General features: G+C 40.7%; 1 protein-coding gene across 4 annotated transcripts; it reads right to left on the bottom strand.

The window, feature by feature from the left end:
• Positions 1–2451: 2451 nt before the first annotated feature.
• LOC114464849 (caldesmon-like) lies at positions 2452–18414 on the bottom strand. Of its 4 annotated transcripts, none has more exons than XM_028449469.1 (17): positions 18287–18414; positions 14003–14081; positions 13751–13864; positions 13236–13671; positions 10629–11438; positions 10507–10542; positions 10365–10423; positions 6465–6672; positions 6267–6395; positions 6103–6146; positions 5808–5895; positions 5522–5644; positions 5362–5445; positions 4590–4655; positions 4493–4517; positions 4281–4310; positions 2452–3321 (listed from the first exon to the last, which is right to left on the bottom strand). In XM_028449469.1, the coding sequence occupies exons 2-15, from the start codon at positions 14074–14076 to the stop codon at positions 4506–4508; spliced, it is 2283 nt and encodes a 760-aa protein (XP_028305270.1). In that variant the 5' UTR covers positions 14077–14081; positions 18287–18414; the 3' UTR covers positions 2452–3321; positions 4281–4310; positions 4493–4505. The 4 variants fall into 4 exon arrangements, with proteins under 4 accessions (XP_028305270.1, XP_028305272.1, XP_028305269.1 ...); XM_028449471.1 differs by having other exon boundaries at positions 2452–3318; positions 5419–5445; XM_028449468.1 differs by having other exon boundaries at positions 2452–3318; positions 18287–18407.
• Between the last annotated feature and the right edge of the window lie 291 nt (positions 18415–18705).

The following is an 18705-nucleotide window of genomic DNA, read 5'->3' as shown; positions in this document are numbered from 1 at the left end:
TAAGTGCTTGTGTGTGAGTCTTGAGCTCAGCTTAGTTTTATTGATGCACATTACAGAAAAAACAAAGATATGTGGTTCCAAACATGCAGAACATTTTTGCAGCAAGGGCTGTCAAGTTGGGGTAACCTGGCAAAAGATACTGATAAAATGTGTCCAAGCCAGCTGCAAATTTGCCCTTCAAATCTGAGTCACACTGCAAGTCTAGTATTTCAAGTTGGATGTTGACGGGCATATCAGAGGCATTCATGTTGAATGGTGAGCAAAAAACCTCAAAGTCTTTCTCCAGATCATCAAAATTCTGAAAGCGTTGCTCAAACTCCCACAATAGTCCCGTTATTTTATCTTTGTACCGCTTCATGTCTGCAGCATGTTGATCCACGCACAAATCTTTCAAACAAGGAAAGTGAGCTGCATCACCACCTGCCAGTTGCTCCTCCCACAATGACAGCTTCAGTTTAAACACACATATGCTTTCATAATTCTGTGACAACTTTGTTGCACCCTTGTAGCATTTTGTTCAAGTTATTCACGTGTTCTCTAACATCCAACATAAATGCAAGGTCCTGCATGAATTCTGTTGACTGAAGTTCTAACACGGGTTTGTCCTTTTTGTCCATGAACTGTTCAATTTCAATAAAAGAAACGCTTCAGCACAGCACCTCGGCTTAGCCATCTTACCTCAGTGTGGTACGGCAGGCCATAGTTATTGTCTTTCTTTCTCAGAAAGCTGTTAAACTGGCGCTGACTGGCCTCTTGATTGGGTGAAATTAACAGTTTGGACGACCACCTTCATGACTTTATCCATCTTTAATGACTTGCAGCACAAAGCCTCCTGATGCAAAATGCAGTGAAAAGTCCAAAAATCACGTCCTCCATTTTCCGTCTGCACTTAATCTCTAAACTTTGTCACAACACCTGTCTTTTTTCCGCACCGTGTGTAGCCAGGCTGACAGCACGGGACCAGTCCACTCCGACATGGTCCAGTGCACCGACAAGTGCAGGGAAAATATCAGCTGCAGTTGTGGTAACCGTCATTGACACCAACTCCACAAACTCCTCGGTGAAATTCAAAGTGTGGTCAACTCCGCAGATGAATAACACCAGTTGCGCAACATCCGTAATATCCGTGCTTTCATCAATTGCAACTGAAAACGCAATAAATGACTTTATTTTGTGCTTCAATTGGTTGTCCAACTCCGCAGAAAGATCAGAAATCCTCTCTGCAACTGTGTTCCTCGTAAGGCTGATGTTTGCAAAAGCCTGGCGCTTTTCAGGGCATACAATCTCTGCAGCCAAATTCATCCTCACTAAATGGTTTTGAAGCCACTGCAATTTCATGAGTAATAAGGTAGCTGGCTTTCACTGCAGCATCACTGATGTCTCGACTCTGAGTAAATACAGAATGCTGTTTCTTTAGACTCGCCAACAACTCATTCACATTCTCTCTTTTCTGTTGTATTTGTCACCATGTCTCAAAGTGGCGACGTAGGTTATATTCTTTCAGCACTGCAACATGCTGTGAACACACAAAACAAACAGCTTTCCCATTCACTTACAGTACGTGAATAAATAGGAGGATGACAATTTTTCTTGAAATACTCTGCACTCGGCGTCCACTTTTCTCTTTTTTGACAGCAACATTTTGGGGCAATGATGGTGCTGTAGAAGACGTAATAGTGTAGGCCGAACGAGAGGGTAGCTCCGCCTGCTCTGGACCAGCTGTACCTGCTCGTCCCGGTATGAACTGCTTGCTTAACAGGATTGCTATTGTGACATCCATTGGAAATGTAGTTCATCTTTATATTCTGCTAAACTAAATCATCCCACGGGCCAAATTAAACTCATTTGTGGGCCTGATCCGGCCCGCGGACCGTGCGTTTGACACCCCTGCTGTATTGATTTTGTTGATTACTCATATACGAATGTTTTCTCAATGGTAACAACAACCTTTCATTTTTTAACAATCCGTCTTTTGTATGAAATAGTGAATATCATTCAGGTCATGTGTAAGCGTGTTGTAGAATTGCAGGCAGAGTGTAAAGCATAGTTTAGGGGTTGGTTACACTGTATTTAAGGGATAGTCACAATTATTTAGGTTTGCACTTTGGTTTCAGCATATGCTGTAAGAGTTATGATATATTCTGCACAATGGTGGCTGGATTCCAGATTTACTAGCGAACTTCAGCCATCATAATGTATACTGCCAACTGTTTAAGGGGGAGTAAATACATCTTCAGCCACAGAAGCTAAAGCCACAATTTTGTCGGGTAACAGATTTGGTCACAGACTTGGAACAAAATGGCGGCCACCGTCTCTCATTGATGAGATCATTTCATTGTAATTTTGTGGTTTGTTTTGTATTCTTATGTTATTATTTGTGTGTGTGTCTGTGTGTGTGTGTGGTCATAATAATGTAAGGTGATGTCAGAGATGAATGCTGACCATGTTTCAGTGGTTTAAAGTGTTTATTCGTACAAACACTTTTGTTATAAAACACACAGTGAAGCATCCACACGTGTTTTACATCCTCTTTACCTTGTGCCCTGTGACTGTTTTGTATTACTGTGTGTGTGCATGTGTTGCTCAGTAGAATAGTGTTTATAATATTTTATGTGAGTGTGTATGTTCTTTACTGTCTCCTGTTCATTTCAGCTGTGTGGTTTCTCTCTATGGTTTGAGGCGCAGCTCGTTTAAAGGGGAAACCTTTGGGTGCTGAAGCTGTAACAGTTCACTGTTGCATGATTAATGTGTATTTTGCTCCGTCTTTGCAATATTTGAATCTGAAATTGTGAACATTTGACACAGTTTGTCACAGCAGCCTGTCAGAGGATGTGGGCTAATGAATTCTGATTCAGTTTGAGGATTCATGAACCGTGCAGCTCTAATAAAGGTCATACCTGTATGTTTTTAAATATATATGTGCGCGTATGTGCATGTGTGAGTTTCTGCAGTGTGGCGAGTTCAATCTGTGTTTTTGGATACCTAAACATATTAATTCTAATACCGTTAGTCTGTCAATGTGGTTTCCCATTATAGGTTTTCAGCAGTGAGTTCAATTATGTGACTAACAAATATTCTTCATGGTCATTGTGTAAACACGTGTTCATAGTTTGACACTGACTTTAGCATTTAGAAACACATGAGTTGAACATGCACGGTGGGAGCTAACATTAGCATTAGCATCAGAAAGTGTTGGACAGTGTCAGAGATCCTGCTCATGATTAGACTTTAGGTTCTGTGTGTTTGTGAAAGGAAACTCATAAAAACACAGTGTGATGAAGGAGACGTTGATGATGACGATGATGATTAGTCGGCCACCTGCTGGGAGACAAACAGATATAGAGGTATTAGAAACAGGGGTTCACAGAGCACAATGTGCTGAGGAACGAGTTCACTTTCAGCCCAAGTTTGGACAGAAGGATGTGAACGTGGACACATCATGGATGTTCAAGCTGTGGGAGAAAGTCTCACGCTTTGGATCAACTTCTTTAATAAGAACAAACCTTTCAGAGCCAGATTTTATATTTAATTTGGTCCTTTATTCACCCTGCTGAAGCTGGCACACAGGTACTAATAACTGTGTCCTTCACACACTCTCTTGTTACAGTGTGAGGGGTCGTTATTCTGAGCTCACAGTCGACAAACACTTTCCCATCCTTTAAGGACTACATCATTAAATATATCATCAACATAATAATAATAATAATAACAATAATAAAGGTTGAATAGTTAAAAGAGCACAGTGTTTAAAAAAGGGCATCACTTTAAACAACAATGTAATATCTTTGGTTATAAATGATAAAATAGCCCAAACATGATTGTTTTTTAAATAGAATATTAAGATAGAATTCAAACACACAAACTAAGTCATGTGATTTAAACAATGGAATGAATGAGTGAATGAATGAACTTTATTAAAGGATGTAAGTCTTTAATAAGGTAAGTGTTTTAGTAAGTCTCTCTCTCTCTGTGTGTGTGTGTGTGTGTGTGTGTGTGGCAATGAGTGAATAAGCTCAGTAATCTTGGTTAAAGCTGCTCCCGTAATGTGACAATCAAGCAGCTGCACTCTACAATGTGTGTGTGTGTGTGTGTGTCTATGTGTGTTTATACTGGGAAACAAGGTCGAGGTGAAGAAGGTTAAGCTTAAATTTAGCTGCTTTTTTTATGACAGCAGAAACTCCTCGCATGCACGCACACACGCACGCACACACACACAGAGGAGGAGGATGTCATAAACAACACACAGTGGTCCTGTTTTGGTGTCAGTGGTACAAACTGACCTGAGGGATGAACTGTGCTCCGACAGACAGCTGAGGAGGAAAAGGAGAATGAAGTGAGAGGTCACAGGATGACACCATAACCAAACACTCCAAGACATCAGATCAAACACTGAAACATGCACTGCATGTCCTGGAGGGTTGCTGTGCGGCTGCTTTCATCCTGTACAATACAGGGTGATGGAGGCACAAACTAACAAATAAACAGAACTCACCTGCTTTAGGTCTTTACTTTGTAAACTGAAAAAAAGCAACATCCTGTTAATCTGTGCATGTGTGTGTGTGTGTACGTGTGCTATGTGTTTGTGTTACCTTCCCTGGTGTGGAGCTCTTCTTCTCCCACAGGTTGCGTTTGGGTGCAGCCTCAGGTTTCACTTCCTGTCAGTGGGACATGAAGGAGTTCTCAGGTGTGCACAGCTGTCAGGCGTTACTCACACTGCTGAGTGTGTGTGTATGTGTGTGTGTGTGTGTGTTCGACCATCTGAACATTTCTCTCCGTCACTTTCAATTTTCCCTTTGATGAAGATGTGCAATGAATATACAATAAATGAATATTCTTTTAAAGTACATAGAAAGTGGAACATGTAAACCATGAATTGACCCTCCACAGTTTCCATCATCTGGTCTCGACTGGTCAAGTGTGTGTGTGTGTGCGTGTGTGTGTGTGTGTCCTCTTTACTAGGCTGCTGCTGATTATTCTGTGCTCAGTGTGTTCAGAGTCAGTCCCTGTAGGGGGCGCTGCAACTGCAGCATGTTGGCCTTTGACTCCACAGTAATGTGTGTGTGATATTTGCTGCTGGGGAACAATGTGAGTCATGTAAGTAAGAAAAGTCCGAGGACGAGCAGCTGCCGACAAGGACGAGGCGTCCGCCAAACGTACACCGTTAACGCACTTTAAATAACAAACACACGCCTTGACTTTAACGCTCTCTAAATAACTGCTGCTCTTAAAGAGTCACCACCATGCTGAGACACCCTCAGTGTGTGTGTGTGTACATATATGCGTGTGTGTGTGTTTACTCGGTGTTTAGTGACTAACAAATACAGCTACAGACAGCAGAAAGTGAGGTCAGAGATGCCTTACTGCTGCTGCTTTCTCCTGCTCTGCAGGGGGCGCTGTCCGACTGCTAACCCGACTCACCACGTTTTCTTTGGAGCCTGCGGCCTCCTGCCAACAAGAACCTGCAATCCTCAGTCGCACTCTTTGCAGACGTGCACATGCAGATACGTGCGCACACTCTCACCTGGTTAGGAACAGTGGGACTGTGAGCGGAGCTTTGTTTCTCCCACAGATTTTTAACACTCCGACTTCCTCCTACAGGAATGTCACAGACAGGTGGTTTCCCAGCTTTACCTTCCCTGTTTCCCTGTGATGATGATAATTAATGACTAATTAATAATCAATACAACATGTCTCATTTCACTGTGATGATGATAATATGAATCCTGAATGGAGCTGTGTTGGCATGTTTGCTTCTCTGTGGTGAATCTGCTTTGTGTTAGTGCAGTGCTGTGACTAGATTCACTCACCTGGATGGCGGAGGTATACTGTTCCAGTCTGTTACCGATCTTTGAGATGATCGGTGTGTGAAAGGCTCTCGATCCGCTGCTGTGAGGACTGAAGGAGGACAGAGAGACAAAGTCAAATGTCTTCATTTCTCATTTTTGCTGTGATAGGACAGTTTGACCTGATAATGTAGCCCCACCCCTTTACCCTTTGACCCTCCAGAAACATTTATTGGATTCGTTTTGCATGTAGGACATGTGTAGACGATTGTATCAACAATGGGTTTGAGTGCACTGATAATACCAAGTGCTGACTGACTTTTTCTGAGCAGACTTGCTGAGAAACTCCGCCTTCGCTCCGATCTGTTGACCAATCAGAAAGCATCATTAATACGATAACAACGCAAACACTAAACATGAATATTGATTTATTCAGGATATGAATATAAATAATAGCATGTCATTATGAATGTTGGCTTCTACCTTGGACGATCCTTTCGTGCCGAGAGCAAACACTGGCTTGTTGTTCTCCTCCTCCTCCTTCAGTTTCTTCTTCTCTGCTGCCTCCATCCTCCTCCTCTCTATCTCCTCCTTCATCCTCTTCTTCTCCTCCTGCAATGGATTATGATGCTGTGGATCTGTGATGGGTTTAAAATGTAAGCTTAAGAAGTGATGGGTCACCTGCTCCCTGCTCTTCTTCTCCTCCTCCTCCTGTTTCCTCTGCTTCTCCTCCTCTTCCTGGACCTTCTTCCTGCCCTCTCTTCTCTTCCTTAGCTCCTCTAGCTCTGCCTCAGCGCTCTGCTGCTTCTGTCTGATCTTCTCCAACTCCTCGCTCTCCGCCTCGCTCCTCTTCTCCTTCAGCTGCTGCAGCTTCACCTCCGCCTCGTCTCTGCTCACAGACACACAGAAATACACACAAAATACACAAAATGGTCCAGAAACACATGAAACAATTGTTTGATTTGCAATATCACACAAGAGGGAGTGCTGTTGTGATGAAATATCAGTAGTGGTGTGATTTGGTTGTATAGGCACGAGGCCAAAGGCTGCTGATATTTAGAACAACAGCATGACCGCAAGTGTGATATTGCTTTTATACAACAGTTCTACAAGCACATTTTATTAGTTAACAGTAACAAGTAACAAGAGATAATGATTTGTTTGTTTATTTAATCATTTGGCTTTTCTGCACATGCGCGTCACTTTCCATTCATACTTCAAACTGATTGAAGATGCATTTAATATGTAATAGGAACGACAACAACACAAAAAATCTGAGTTTTTGAAAAAAATTGAAATGTGCATTAAGACATGCAGTGTGAACATAGTGACAGTGTACTGTGGTGTGTAGCCCAAAATGTAGCGGTAATTAATGGTATTTAGATCAGCTGGACAGCGGAGTGGTATGATCTGTAAAAAGTCCCAGGGGCGGATTCACTAAAGGTTTAGGGTATTAAAACATGTGCAAACATTGCTCCACTTGCTAATAAAGGATACAAACTCCAGAAAATCAGGATTGCATGTGTTCTGCGCGTAAAAATATGCCCTCAATCCATTCAGCATGTTTCCCTCTGATGAATATGTAAAGCAGGCGGATCTCATAAGGGGCGCAAAAAAATGGGAGGGGAAAATGCAAATAAATGAATGCATGGGACGCAATGCAATTCATCAAATCAGTAAATGTTTGCAGTGACTATTTTATGCGCCGAAAATAGTCACTGCAATGCACTGAATGTTGACACAAAACACAGCAGAGATGGAAAAAAAATGCTGCACACCCGCGGTGGTGCGTGTGGTGTCTGGTGTCGCTGCGGTTGAGAGAGGATGCTGTGCGCGGAGCTTCATGCATGACACTATGGACGCACTGCTCCAGTGATGTTTTGACCGTCAAACTCTTGTGTTGCGTTGATAGAAGAAGCATCAGGCCAGAATCAGCTGATCAGATGTGGATTTTACGCAGTGATGACACCATGTTCACATATGAAAGTGAGATGACACAGCGCTACTCAGGAGGTCAGACCTGCTGGATGGAGGTCAGTAAATCATCTTCAAATGGTGCAAACTGACTGACAGACTGTGTTGCTGCATTAACTCAGATCAATAGGACCAGTGACTTGCAGTCAAGGTAGGCCAGGTAGGCAGTGCCTACCCAAGGGTGAATTGATATTTTGGTTATTTGTTTTAATTATAATTTATTTATTTTATTTTATTTTTTTCTGTTTACTTGTCTGCATATGCTGTCAAAGGTCAACACTACAAGAAGTGCAATGTTTTTAAGACCGCAATGCATGTTTTGCTATTGCAATTAAAGTTGGGGGGGAAGGGAGCAAGGAGGAGAGATTCAAGGTAGAAAATGGAAGGGTGGGGAAGAGTTGATTATTGTAAAGTGAGAGTGAGATGTGGAGTTGTAGTTGTGCATGTTGTGCTTATTGTGTTGTGTGATCAAGCCAGTCTGGTGATTAGTGTGAAGCTTAGGTATAATGGTGGTGGCTGTGGACAGAGGGAAAGAGTGAGTGGTAATACCTAAAACAGGTATTTGGGATCAACGTGTCTAAGATTAAGCCCACTACGAGTTTTATCACACAGTCCAAGGCGTGCCAGTGCATCGTAGACCAATGTATGTGCAAGAACCGCTACTACAAATCCAAGCACTGCCACAGACCTGAAGATGCAGCCAGGCTAGCACAAAAAGCGGGGGTTGGGGGGGGGGGGGGGGGTGCCTACGCAATGGTTTTGCTGCCCGGCCCAGAATTTCAGGACCGGCACTGAAGGTACATATAGCATTTAGCATAGCACGGTTATGTCCAAAGGCAGCATAGCGATTTCATCTTGGGGAACTGACTGCACATGCGCTAACACATAAAAACACGCTATGGGAACAGAGGCAGAGCAGCAATGGGCCTTTGGGAGAGGGTGTGGCCTCCTCCTGCCTTACAGCGGAGTGAGACTGTGCAGCATCGCTGCTGTACCAGGAAATAGCGATGTTCAGTCATTTAAGTCATATTTAGCTATTTAAAGCACAAAATGCTGACACAGCATTAGTGAATTGATAGAACGTGGCTGCTGCTACGTTTGGCGGGATAACACTACAAGAAGGATGATAGCGCTAGAGATGACAGAGAGACTTACTTTTGAGGAAAAACAACAGCTTTTAAAAAAATGGGAGACCAACAGCTGAGCTACCAGACCTTCAGCAAAGGAAAGGTCAGAAAATTGTTTGCATTTCCACAGTGAATGGTACAAAAGGAAGGATTGGCTTTGTGGATGCTCCTTTCTGAGGCTGATCTGAGTTGTTGTCATTTTCTCTATGTTTCTGTTTCCTAAACAAACCATGGATGCTCTGCCGTGTCATGAGATATATTTTGTTGGGAGAGTATGGAGACTGTATTGAATAATTGTTTGTGTTTCTTTAATGGTGTTTTACAATGTTGATTTTGTTAGATGGCTAAATACTTGTTCATGTGGATCTTGTTGGGTTTTTTCTTTCTTTTTATGAATTTCATATTTTGATAAGCGCAGTGAGATGACTTTGTTGTAAATTGCGCTATACAAATAAAGTTGAATTGAATTGAATTAACACTTGTCAGCAGAAACATATGAAATTGGCATTGGTGTTGACATTGGTGGTCTCGATTTGCAACGCCCTGCCTACCCAACCCTAGTGCTCACGGCACGTCACTGAATAGTGCCGTGTCCAAATCTGCCTGTTTTTCACTGATCAGAGCAAAGTTACAGGACCTAACGGAGCAGCCACATTAAATTAGGGAGAAAAAAAATGTCATTAGGTTGTTTAAAAAAAACCCACACATTTGTATTTGTTTATTTAGTTTTCTACATTATTAAATGTTTGTGCAGCAGACAGAGAAGCCCATCTTCCTTCTATTGAACTTCCTCAAATGTCATTGTGTGCTTCTGTGCACTCACCATTCCACATTGAGCGAGCAAAACACTCATTTAAATAGGGCGGTCTCCACCACTTCTGCATGTGCGCTAATCATTGCTGCTATCTTAGTGAATTCCTTGCAGCAGGTGTGAAAACAGTGTCACCAAAGGATTTAGGGACGCAACTGAATTACCATCCTTTAATTCAGATCTCAGTGAATCCGCCCCTCAGTGCGTTGTTGCTCTATATCAGCACTCTTTGAATGTCTGTCGTCCAATCAAATCACATGGTTAGAACTAACAGTTGTATAATTATATATAATCAGGCTCTGTCAGTGTGAGGGAAGCTTTTCAGGCATACCTGTTGTGATCCATGTGTTTTATTGTAATGGCTAAAAACAATAACAAGAGTGTGTGGATAGCAAAAGACAATTGCTATAGTAATCCTCTCCAAGAGCGAGGCATAAAGTCTACAGACACGCCTACTCATATGCATGAAGGCCCAAAAACAGCCTGTTTTCAGAAGCGTCATGAAAGTGACTTTTCAGAGGGCTAAAACTCTGAAAAACAGGCGAGTTTGGGAAAATGAACCTCAAATACTATGTTGTGGAGTTCTTAGAACAAATGGAGATGTGTGAAAAATAGCATAACACTGGACCTTTAACTAAAACTAACTAACAGATGATGGGTGAAGCATACCTGAGAGGTTTCTTAAACCTGTTCTCAGTCAGTCCCACCGACTGTTTTGGTGCTTCACTCTGTATAGATATAACACAGACACATGACAAGAATGCACAGTAGGGTCACACAGACAGGAAACAGCAAAGTGTGCTCATCTTACCTTTTCTTTAAAGCCAAACTTCTTTAACTTCTCCTCCTTGAAATTAAAGCAAGGGAATATTCTTGTTCTTTGTTTGTTTGTTTATTGTGTTTATTGTATTTAATCATTATAAAATTTGTTACCTCCTCTTTCTTCTTTGCATCTGCCTGCCTCTTCCTCTTCTTTTCATCTTCCTCTTTCCTCTTCTTTTCTTCCTCCTTGCTGTTCTTCTCCTCTTCCTCCTTCCTCTTCTTTTCTTCCTCCTTCCTGTTCTTCTCCTCTTCTTCCTTCCTCTTCTTTTCTTCCTCCTTCCTTTTCTTCTCCTCTTCCTCTTTCCTCTTCCTCTCTTCCTCCTTCCTTTTCTTCTCTTCTTCCTCCTTCTTCTTCCTCTCTTCCACTTCTTTTCTCCTTTTCTCCTCTTCCTCTTTCTTCCTCTTTTCCTCTGTTTCCTTCTTTCGTCTCTCTTCTTCCTCTTTCTTCAGCCTCTCTTCTTCTTCTCGTCTCTTTTTCTCCTGCATCTCTTTCCTTTCTCTCTCCTCCTCTTCTCTCTTCTTCATTTCATCTTCCTCTCTCTTCTTCCTTTCCTCTGCTTCCTTTTCAAGACGTTCTTCTTCTTCCCTCTTTTTCACCTCTTCTTCTCTTTTCAGTCTTTCTTCTTCTTTTCTCTTTTCCTCTTCTTCCTTCTTCCTCTCTTCCTTCTCTATTTTCATCCTTTCTTCCTCCTCTTCCTTCCTCTTTTGCTCCTCTTCTTCTTCTTCCGTCTTTCTCTGCTCTTCTCTTTTCCTCTCCTTTTCTAACTCCTCCTCTTCATCTCTTTTCCTCCTCTTTTCTTTCTCCTGCTCGTCTTCCTTGGTCATCTCCTCTTCCTCCTCCTTTTCTACTTGTTCCTCTTCCTTCTCGCCTTCTGCTCCTTTCTTCTCCTCCATATCTTTGTGTGACTCTTCAGTTCTTTCCTACAGACAGCAGAAGCATCGCAGACAACATGAGACAATGAGACTGCTATCATGAATCTGTCCACTGGAGGTCTCACTATTTTACTGTAATAACGGGAGATAAATAACACAGACACAGAGCCTAGAGCTGACTAGCAGTAGGCAGCAGTGATATGTGGAGCCTAACCAACCAACATTGTTATTACCTCTGCTAAGAAGCTAAAGTTTTTAGCGGTGTTTGCCTTCCGTCTGTCTGTTAATGTGGATGTTTGTGAGCAAGATGTCTCAAAAGATTTGAAGGGATTTAAGTGAAATTTGGTGAGCTGATAAACTATGTCAAAATGAATAATGAGTTATATTTTGGAGATGATTGAGGACGTACTGTAGATACAGTATCCAGAGCAAGATTTGGAGCCAAATGTGGATATTTGACAGGTTCTGCAGCACCACGTGCCGACTTTACACCTGTAAACTTGGCGGAGGTTTGCGTTCCCTGAGTACTCTTATATTATTAATGCAAACATTCAGAGCTATAATCTAACTTTGCTCTTTAGCTCCATATTCAGTTTTTTTTTTTTAACTTTTTACCAATTCAATAAAATTGTTTACAAAGAACGAGGTATGTTGAGATTGTGTTGCTATGGCAAGCCATTTTTACCTCTAACCAATAGAGGTACTTGCGATTGTAGGTATATATTATTCAATTTTACATGCTGTAAATCCAAGTTGACATATCTACAATTTAATTTTAACTAATTGCAATTCAGTTATCAGGAGTGAAAACTGTCATTGTAGATATCTGAAACTTCATTACAGCTGATTGACATTGACATTGACTTCCATTCATATGTATAATTAAATTTTCACATGTTGTAATTCCAAGTCGACATATCCACAATGTAATTTTGACTAATTGCAATTGCAATTTTTATATCTACAATTCTATTCCCACTAGTCACACTGTTCATTGTTGATATCAACAATTGTTGTTACATTACATATATCATAAATAGAATTGTAGATATCTAAAATTCAATTCTGACTAGTCGAAATTAAATTACTGATATGTCATCTTGGGATTGCAATTTGTAAGAATGGAATTTGAGATATCTACAATTGTATTACAAATATCTAAAATGTAATTTTAACTAGTGAAAATTAGATTCTTTATCAATTTTATTTCAATATCTACAATTCCTCATAACTAGTCAGAATTCCCACTGGTTGAAATAACATATTGGATTAAATTTTAAAATTGCTTGCTACTATAAGCCGTTTTAACATTTAATCTGATATGTCCGACATATCCAGAATGCAATTATTGATATCTGATATGGGAAAATACTTTCTCCAGTTACAATTATTTTCGAACATGTATAAATGCAATTGTAGATATCTATAGTTGTTATTCGTACATGTGAAAAAGGAATTACTGATATCTGAAATTAAATTGAAGCCATCAGTAAATATGTTTTGACTAGTTAAACATGTCATAATAGTTTTCCAAATATTTAAAATTAAAATTTTTACGTGTCAAAATGTAATTTTAACGAGTGAAAACTAAATGTGCCTCGTCTTCTGATGGCCTTACCGAACTATGTAAGGTCAGGTCTGGTGTCCACTCCTGCTTTCAATTTACATGGTTTTAATGGTTTGATTTTAGATGGTTTTATGATCAAATGGACCTTTACATGACAGATGTATCCTTATCTCAGCCCTGGATTTATTGAACTCCTGCAGAGTTTGATTAAGGTTTTACAAATCCAGATTTGTGTATACCTGAATTTTAAAAGCTATTATAATGATAAGCTTTTTCACCTCCTCCTCACAGACGTCCTTTATGTCTTCCTCACAGACGTCCTTTACGTCTTCCTCACAGACGTCCTTTACGTCTTCCTCACAGACGTCCTTTACGTCTTCCTCACAGACGTCCTTTACGTCTTCCTCACAGACGTCCTTTACGTCTTCCTCACAGACGTCCTTGTCGTCCTCCTCACAGACGGTCTCCACTTTCTTGTCCTCACACACCTCCTTGTTTATCTCTTCCTCCTCATGTTTTTTGTCCTCCTCACAGACATTCTCATACTCTGTGCCATTGGTGGTTGCGAAGGTCGGGTCCAGCTCCCTCTGTCTCTCCATGGCTTCCTTCATCCTCATCTGCCGACGCTCCTCTCTCTTCTCCAGGCGCTGCAGCAGATCCTGGTCATCCTGTGCTTCGGCTGAGCCCTCCTCAGAAGTTTCATCCATTGTGACGCTGAAGAACACAAGGAGAATGTTTGGGTCAGAACCTCATAGAGCAGATGAAGAAGCTCACAGAGCTGTTTGGTTGTTACCTGTTGGTGTCAATCACAGCTTCTTCCTGTTCTCTCATCTTCTTCCTCTCCTCTCTCGCTCTCCTCCTTCGTTCTCGAGACTCCTCCTCATCCTCATCATTGGTGAAAGTGATACTGCAAACATGTTTACTCATCTTCTTCATTTATTAACTAAAACATCAGCAGTTTGGAGAACATCAGGAGAAGGTGAGCAGAACCTGCAGTGTCAGCAGTGGTCACAATGGTGTGAAGATTGTTGAACGTTATACTCACTTTTCAGCTTCAAGGCGCATCTGCTCCCTCCTCTGTCTTCTCATCTCCATCCTACGGTCAAAGTCCTCATCCATCACAGCTGAAGTCAGACATCATCATCATCATCATCATCATCATCATCATCATCATCATCACCATTATCACCATTATCACCATTATCACCACCATCATAACTATTGTAGGGAACCAAATCCTCCAAGTTGATATTTGACCTAGGACACTAGTTTCACCAGTCAATGGAGTCAGAGAGTCTGTCTCCAACTGTGAAATGCAAACGTGCCCCACAGGGGGATCTTCTCCCTCTTCCTCTCCGAACAAAGGAACAGAAGAATCCAAGAACAGTTTTGCTCCTGTTATCACCTCTCTGCTACATTACAATCAAAAAGAAACAGTCAGTCAATGTTTACATGCTAAGTTTTCAAACTCTCGGCTCCGACCCCCTGCAGATGTTGTCACCTCCAGAACCCAAACCAGTGGTCACACAGGAAGTAAGGATAACACTAGCTCTCCTGCTCAAATGAGAACAAAGAACATGTGCTTGTTTGAACAGTCACAAAAGAAAGGATTACTGGTACGGTCCTGCAGAAATTGAAATTGCAAATATTGTCTGTCCGATGCCACTCTTTTCATGTAATTCAATAACCAACAGAATGCTATTTTAAAATGTTTATCATTTAAAAGGTGCTTGAAATACTAGAAAACATCACAAAGCTTAGTTCAAGGTACTGAATGTTAACCATATGATAAAGAAAATTCCTTAACCCGAATTTTGACATTCAGGTTTATTAAGTACTAACTATGCTATTTTTCAGCCGTGTCTGGTGTCTAAATGTTTCATAATAGATGATATATTAAGATATGATGTTGAAAAGATGTTTTGAAATATGTGGAATTAATTATTAGACATTCTTCTTGTTTAGGAACTCCCTCTGTTGTCTATGTCATTCCATTTCACACCCACACTTGAGACACACCCACAAGCTGAAAGCAGAGGCAGTGACCAATCACCGATATGATCTCAGAATGATCAACCAAGACACCTCCTCCAAAAGGCGTCTCCAAATTCTTTTAAAAAAAAGACGCGCTGCCCAAAACTTTAGTTTTGGACGCGGGCGTTCAAGCTCACACGTGTTCCCTCATGTTTCCAGTCTTTCATTTCATTTTTCTTTTATTTGGAGTTGCATCAGTTAGACTTTTTAAGAACCTTGCTCGCAGTGAAAGCCTAAGACGCAAAAGAGCGTTCCTGAAAGCCGACCTTCCAACATCTGAATCGTAGACCAAACCGTGGTCCCTCTTAGTCTGAAACCGGCTGCGATCATCCCAGAAGGGGTTGCGGATCGGCCAATAGAAACGCTGCTGTTAAACGAAACAGAACTCAACGGCGGCACGCCAGCGCAGCTATACTGCCACACAGACAATGTTCCTGCAAACCCAGAACGTCTCCAGGTCCAACCAGACCGCATCTCAAGGTATGGACCAGTGAACAATGGACCAGCAGAACTGACTCACTTAAACTACAATACAACCTCATTCAATACAACGTCATGCTTACACTCCACTCACAATCCACCACATATATGTTTGTCCTTCTTCCCCCGTCTGTCTTCCCTCTTTGTTATGATTTTATTCTTTGATTTTACAATAGTTAGTCTAGATTAGTTTAGAATAGTGATTCACTTTACTACATGTAATCCTCACTTTTATTAACTTAGGAATGCATTTCATCATGGTTTAATCACCACATTGTTCTCGTTTCTTACTGGATTATGCAAATAAAAGGTGAAACGTAATCTTTGATTCATCTGATTCATTAAAGCTGTGATGATGGTGTAGATTTGCTGTTAGAATTCACTTCCCTGATTTAATACTTTGTTTAGTCTAAAGAAAAACTTAGACATATTTCCTCTTTTTAAGAGGTGGGACCCAGTAATTCGTTGAGCTAATATTAATAATCATACTTAATATCCTCATTCATATAACCCATTATTAACTACCCTTATCCTCCTACACTATCACCATCACCATCATCATCATCATCACCATCACCATCATCACCACCATCACCATTATCATCATATCACTATCATCACCACCCTCATATCTATCATCATCATCATCATCATCATCATCATCATCATCATCATCATCATCATCATCATCATCATCAAGTTAATCAGAAAGTTCCTCCTGGATGATAAAACCTCCATGGAGGTTCAATGTGGGATTTGAAAACAAAAGAAGAACGGGAGGCGAGACTTGTATATAGGAATTTACTGTAAGATAAGTTCAACTTCTGGATCAATAATGTAATTCTGCTTCTGTGTAGCTAGCCTGTACTTTGTGTACATCAATGTAAATGTATATGTGTTCTTGTGGTGTGTGGGTAGGTTTTTAGAACAGAGTATAGTGTGTTAGTTTAAACTGTGTGTATTTAATTTAACATTACCAAGCCTTCACATTATGTTTATGTTTGAGCAGTGCGTGAACAAGCATGTATAAGTAATACTTTGCATGTACTCACAGTGTGTGTGACCATCTGAATAATAATATTTCTCTCCATCACTTTCAGTTTTCCCTTTGATGAAGATGTGCAATGAAATGACAATAAATGAACCCTCTACAGTTTCTATCATCTGGTCTACACTTCATCACCTCCCTGCCTCCACAGACAACAGACAGAGAATAAGGGTCAGATTCAGCATGGGATCTTGTGATGCAAACTTTCACCGTTTTTTATTGAACTGTATATTTAATGATTATTTACTGTAAGCCTTGAGTTTTTTTTTTTGTTTTGTTATAATTTTAATTTCTAGGAGGCAATGTTTCTCATATTGTTTCAATGACTGAGAGATTTTAAAAAGGTTTATGTAAGATTTTTTAGGACTGAATATTTTAATGCATAATAAAGGTGATTGACATGAGTCACCTTTGATTTTTGATTGTTTTTAAAGTTTTTGTTATAAAGAGATTTGCATTTTTAAATCTTTTGAGAATAACAACTTATTTATTACTGTATATTTATTTTAGCGGTACAAGGTAGATTCAAGAAATCATCAAGTACTTTTTGAGTATATCGAGGTCGGCTCAAGTGTCCTCTTTTTTGGAAATCAAAATATGGTCACCCGAGTTATAGTGATATTCTGTTACAGTGATGTTATGTTCTGTTGATGTTTCGTTACAGCGACGTTATATTACAGTGATGGTGAAGGCCTCTGTAGAAAGCAGATGTTTGTGTGAAGTAATAAACGGATACCAAAGACCAGTGAGCAATCAATCAGAGGCTGAGTGTGACTGAACATCTCCAAACATGGAGAGGGAGGACAGGACACACACACTCACAGACATACACATGTCGCGGCCTCCTTTTAAGGCAGTGCACGCCTGCTGTGTACAGTGTTTACAGTCGAAGTCACTCTGGGATTCTTTCAATGAACAACAGCAGAAAGTCTGTCTGAGGAGATTCTGAATCATCTCAGCAGTGTTTGTGTGTGTGCGTGTGTGTGTGTGTGTTTGTGTGTGTGTGTGTGTGTGTGTGTGTGTGAGAACTCTGAAGGTTCAACATCACACTGTTCAAGACACAGTTCCATAGATAGGACATTTCTTATTTTTTGTTATTAGTCCAACACAGTTTGACCCAAAAAAGTGGATTTGATAATGTAGCCCCTCCCCTTTAGCCTTTGACACTGCTCAGCCAGCGTAGTTGCATGCTAAGCTAATCAAATGTGTGGGATTGGTGCTAGGTGCTAAGCTAACAAAACACGTGAGACTGGTGTCTGATATAGGAGTCCCTTCAGAGTCTCAGAGGAAGAAGGACATTTACTGTCTCCAATATGTGGAACGCAACGATTCATCTTCACATTTCCTTCTCCTTCACCTGGAACCATACACAACATGTTTGGAAGGAATATGAAACAGCCACTGCACAGAAAAATGCATAATGACTTAAAAAAACACAAAAACACAAAAAAAGTGGGAAAAAAAATCACATTGATTTCCAGAGGATGTAAAACACTTTCTTGTTGTTTTTGCTGTTGTAGAAAAATTATTGATTTGTTTTGGGGCAGTTAAGTGTTAAAATTTCTACGCATTTATCTTATTAACCTTGGTACTTACACTGAAGAGACATTGAGTATCTTTGCAGTATGTTTTAAAAGTGTTATAATACATGATATGCCTTTGTTGGTTTGTCTGTAGTTTGAGCATGTGTCAGTAGTGATGGAGTTAGGTAAAGAGCTAACTGTGTTTAACTCTATCATCAGTGAAGTGTGAGCAGCTCAGACTTACCGTGTGTTTGATGCAGCAATGCTTGGTCTCTGCTGAGAGGCTGCACTCACAGAGCTGCACATGGCTTATAAGAGGAGCATGCACGGAGCAGGCGGAGCCCTTCATGCTCCTCTCATCAGAAAACCTCATTCTGTCTCAGCACACATTCAAAGCATCGCACAGTGATTGCACAGTAGGAGCCCATGGTCAGTGAGACTGGGCTCTTGATATACTGTATATGCAAATATAGGTACATCAATATACAAAATCAAATTACACCGTGGTTACACATTTGATCATTATAGCCCCTGGCATTGACAGACCACACATGTAAGTAGTTTATCACAATAAAAGTATTTATACTAGTGTCAAGGTATCTTTTAAAATGATGTATCCATCCATCTTCTGCTGCTTATCTGTGGTCAGCATCCTTTGCAGTG

Source organism: Gouania willdenowi, chromosome 6, assembly GCF_900634775.1.
Source record: "Gouania willdenowi chromosome 6, fGouWil2.1, whole genome shotgun sequence".
Taxonomy (NCBI): domain Eukaryota; kingdom Metazoa; phylum Chordata; class Actinopteri; order Blenniiformes; family Gobiesocidae; genus Gouania; species Gouania willdenowi.
Note: the sequence above shows the minus strand (reverse complement) of the source record. Positions and strands in the feature narration are given on the sequence as shown.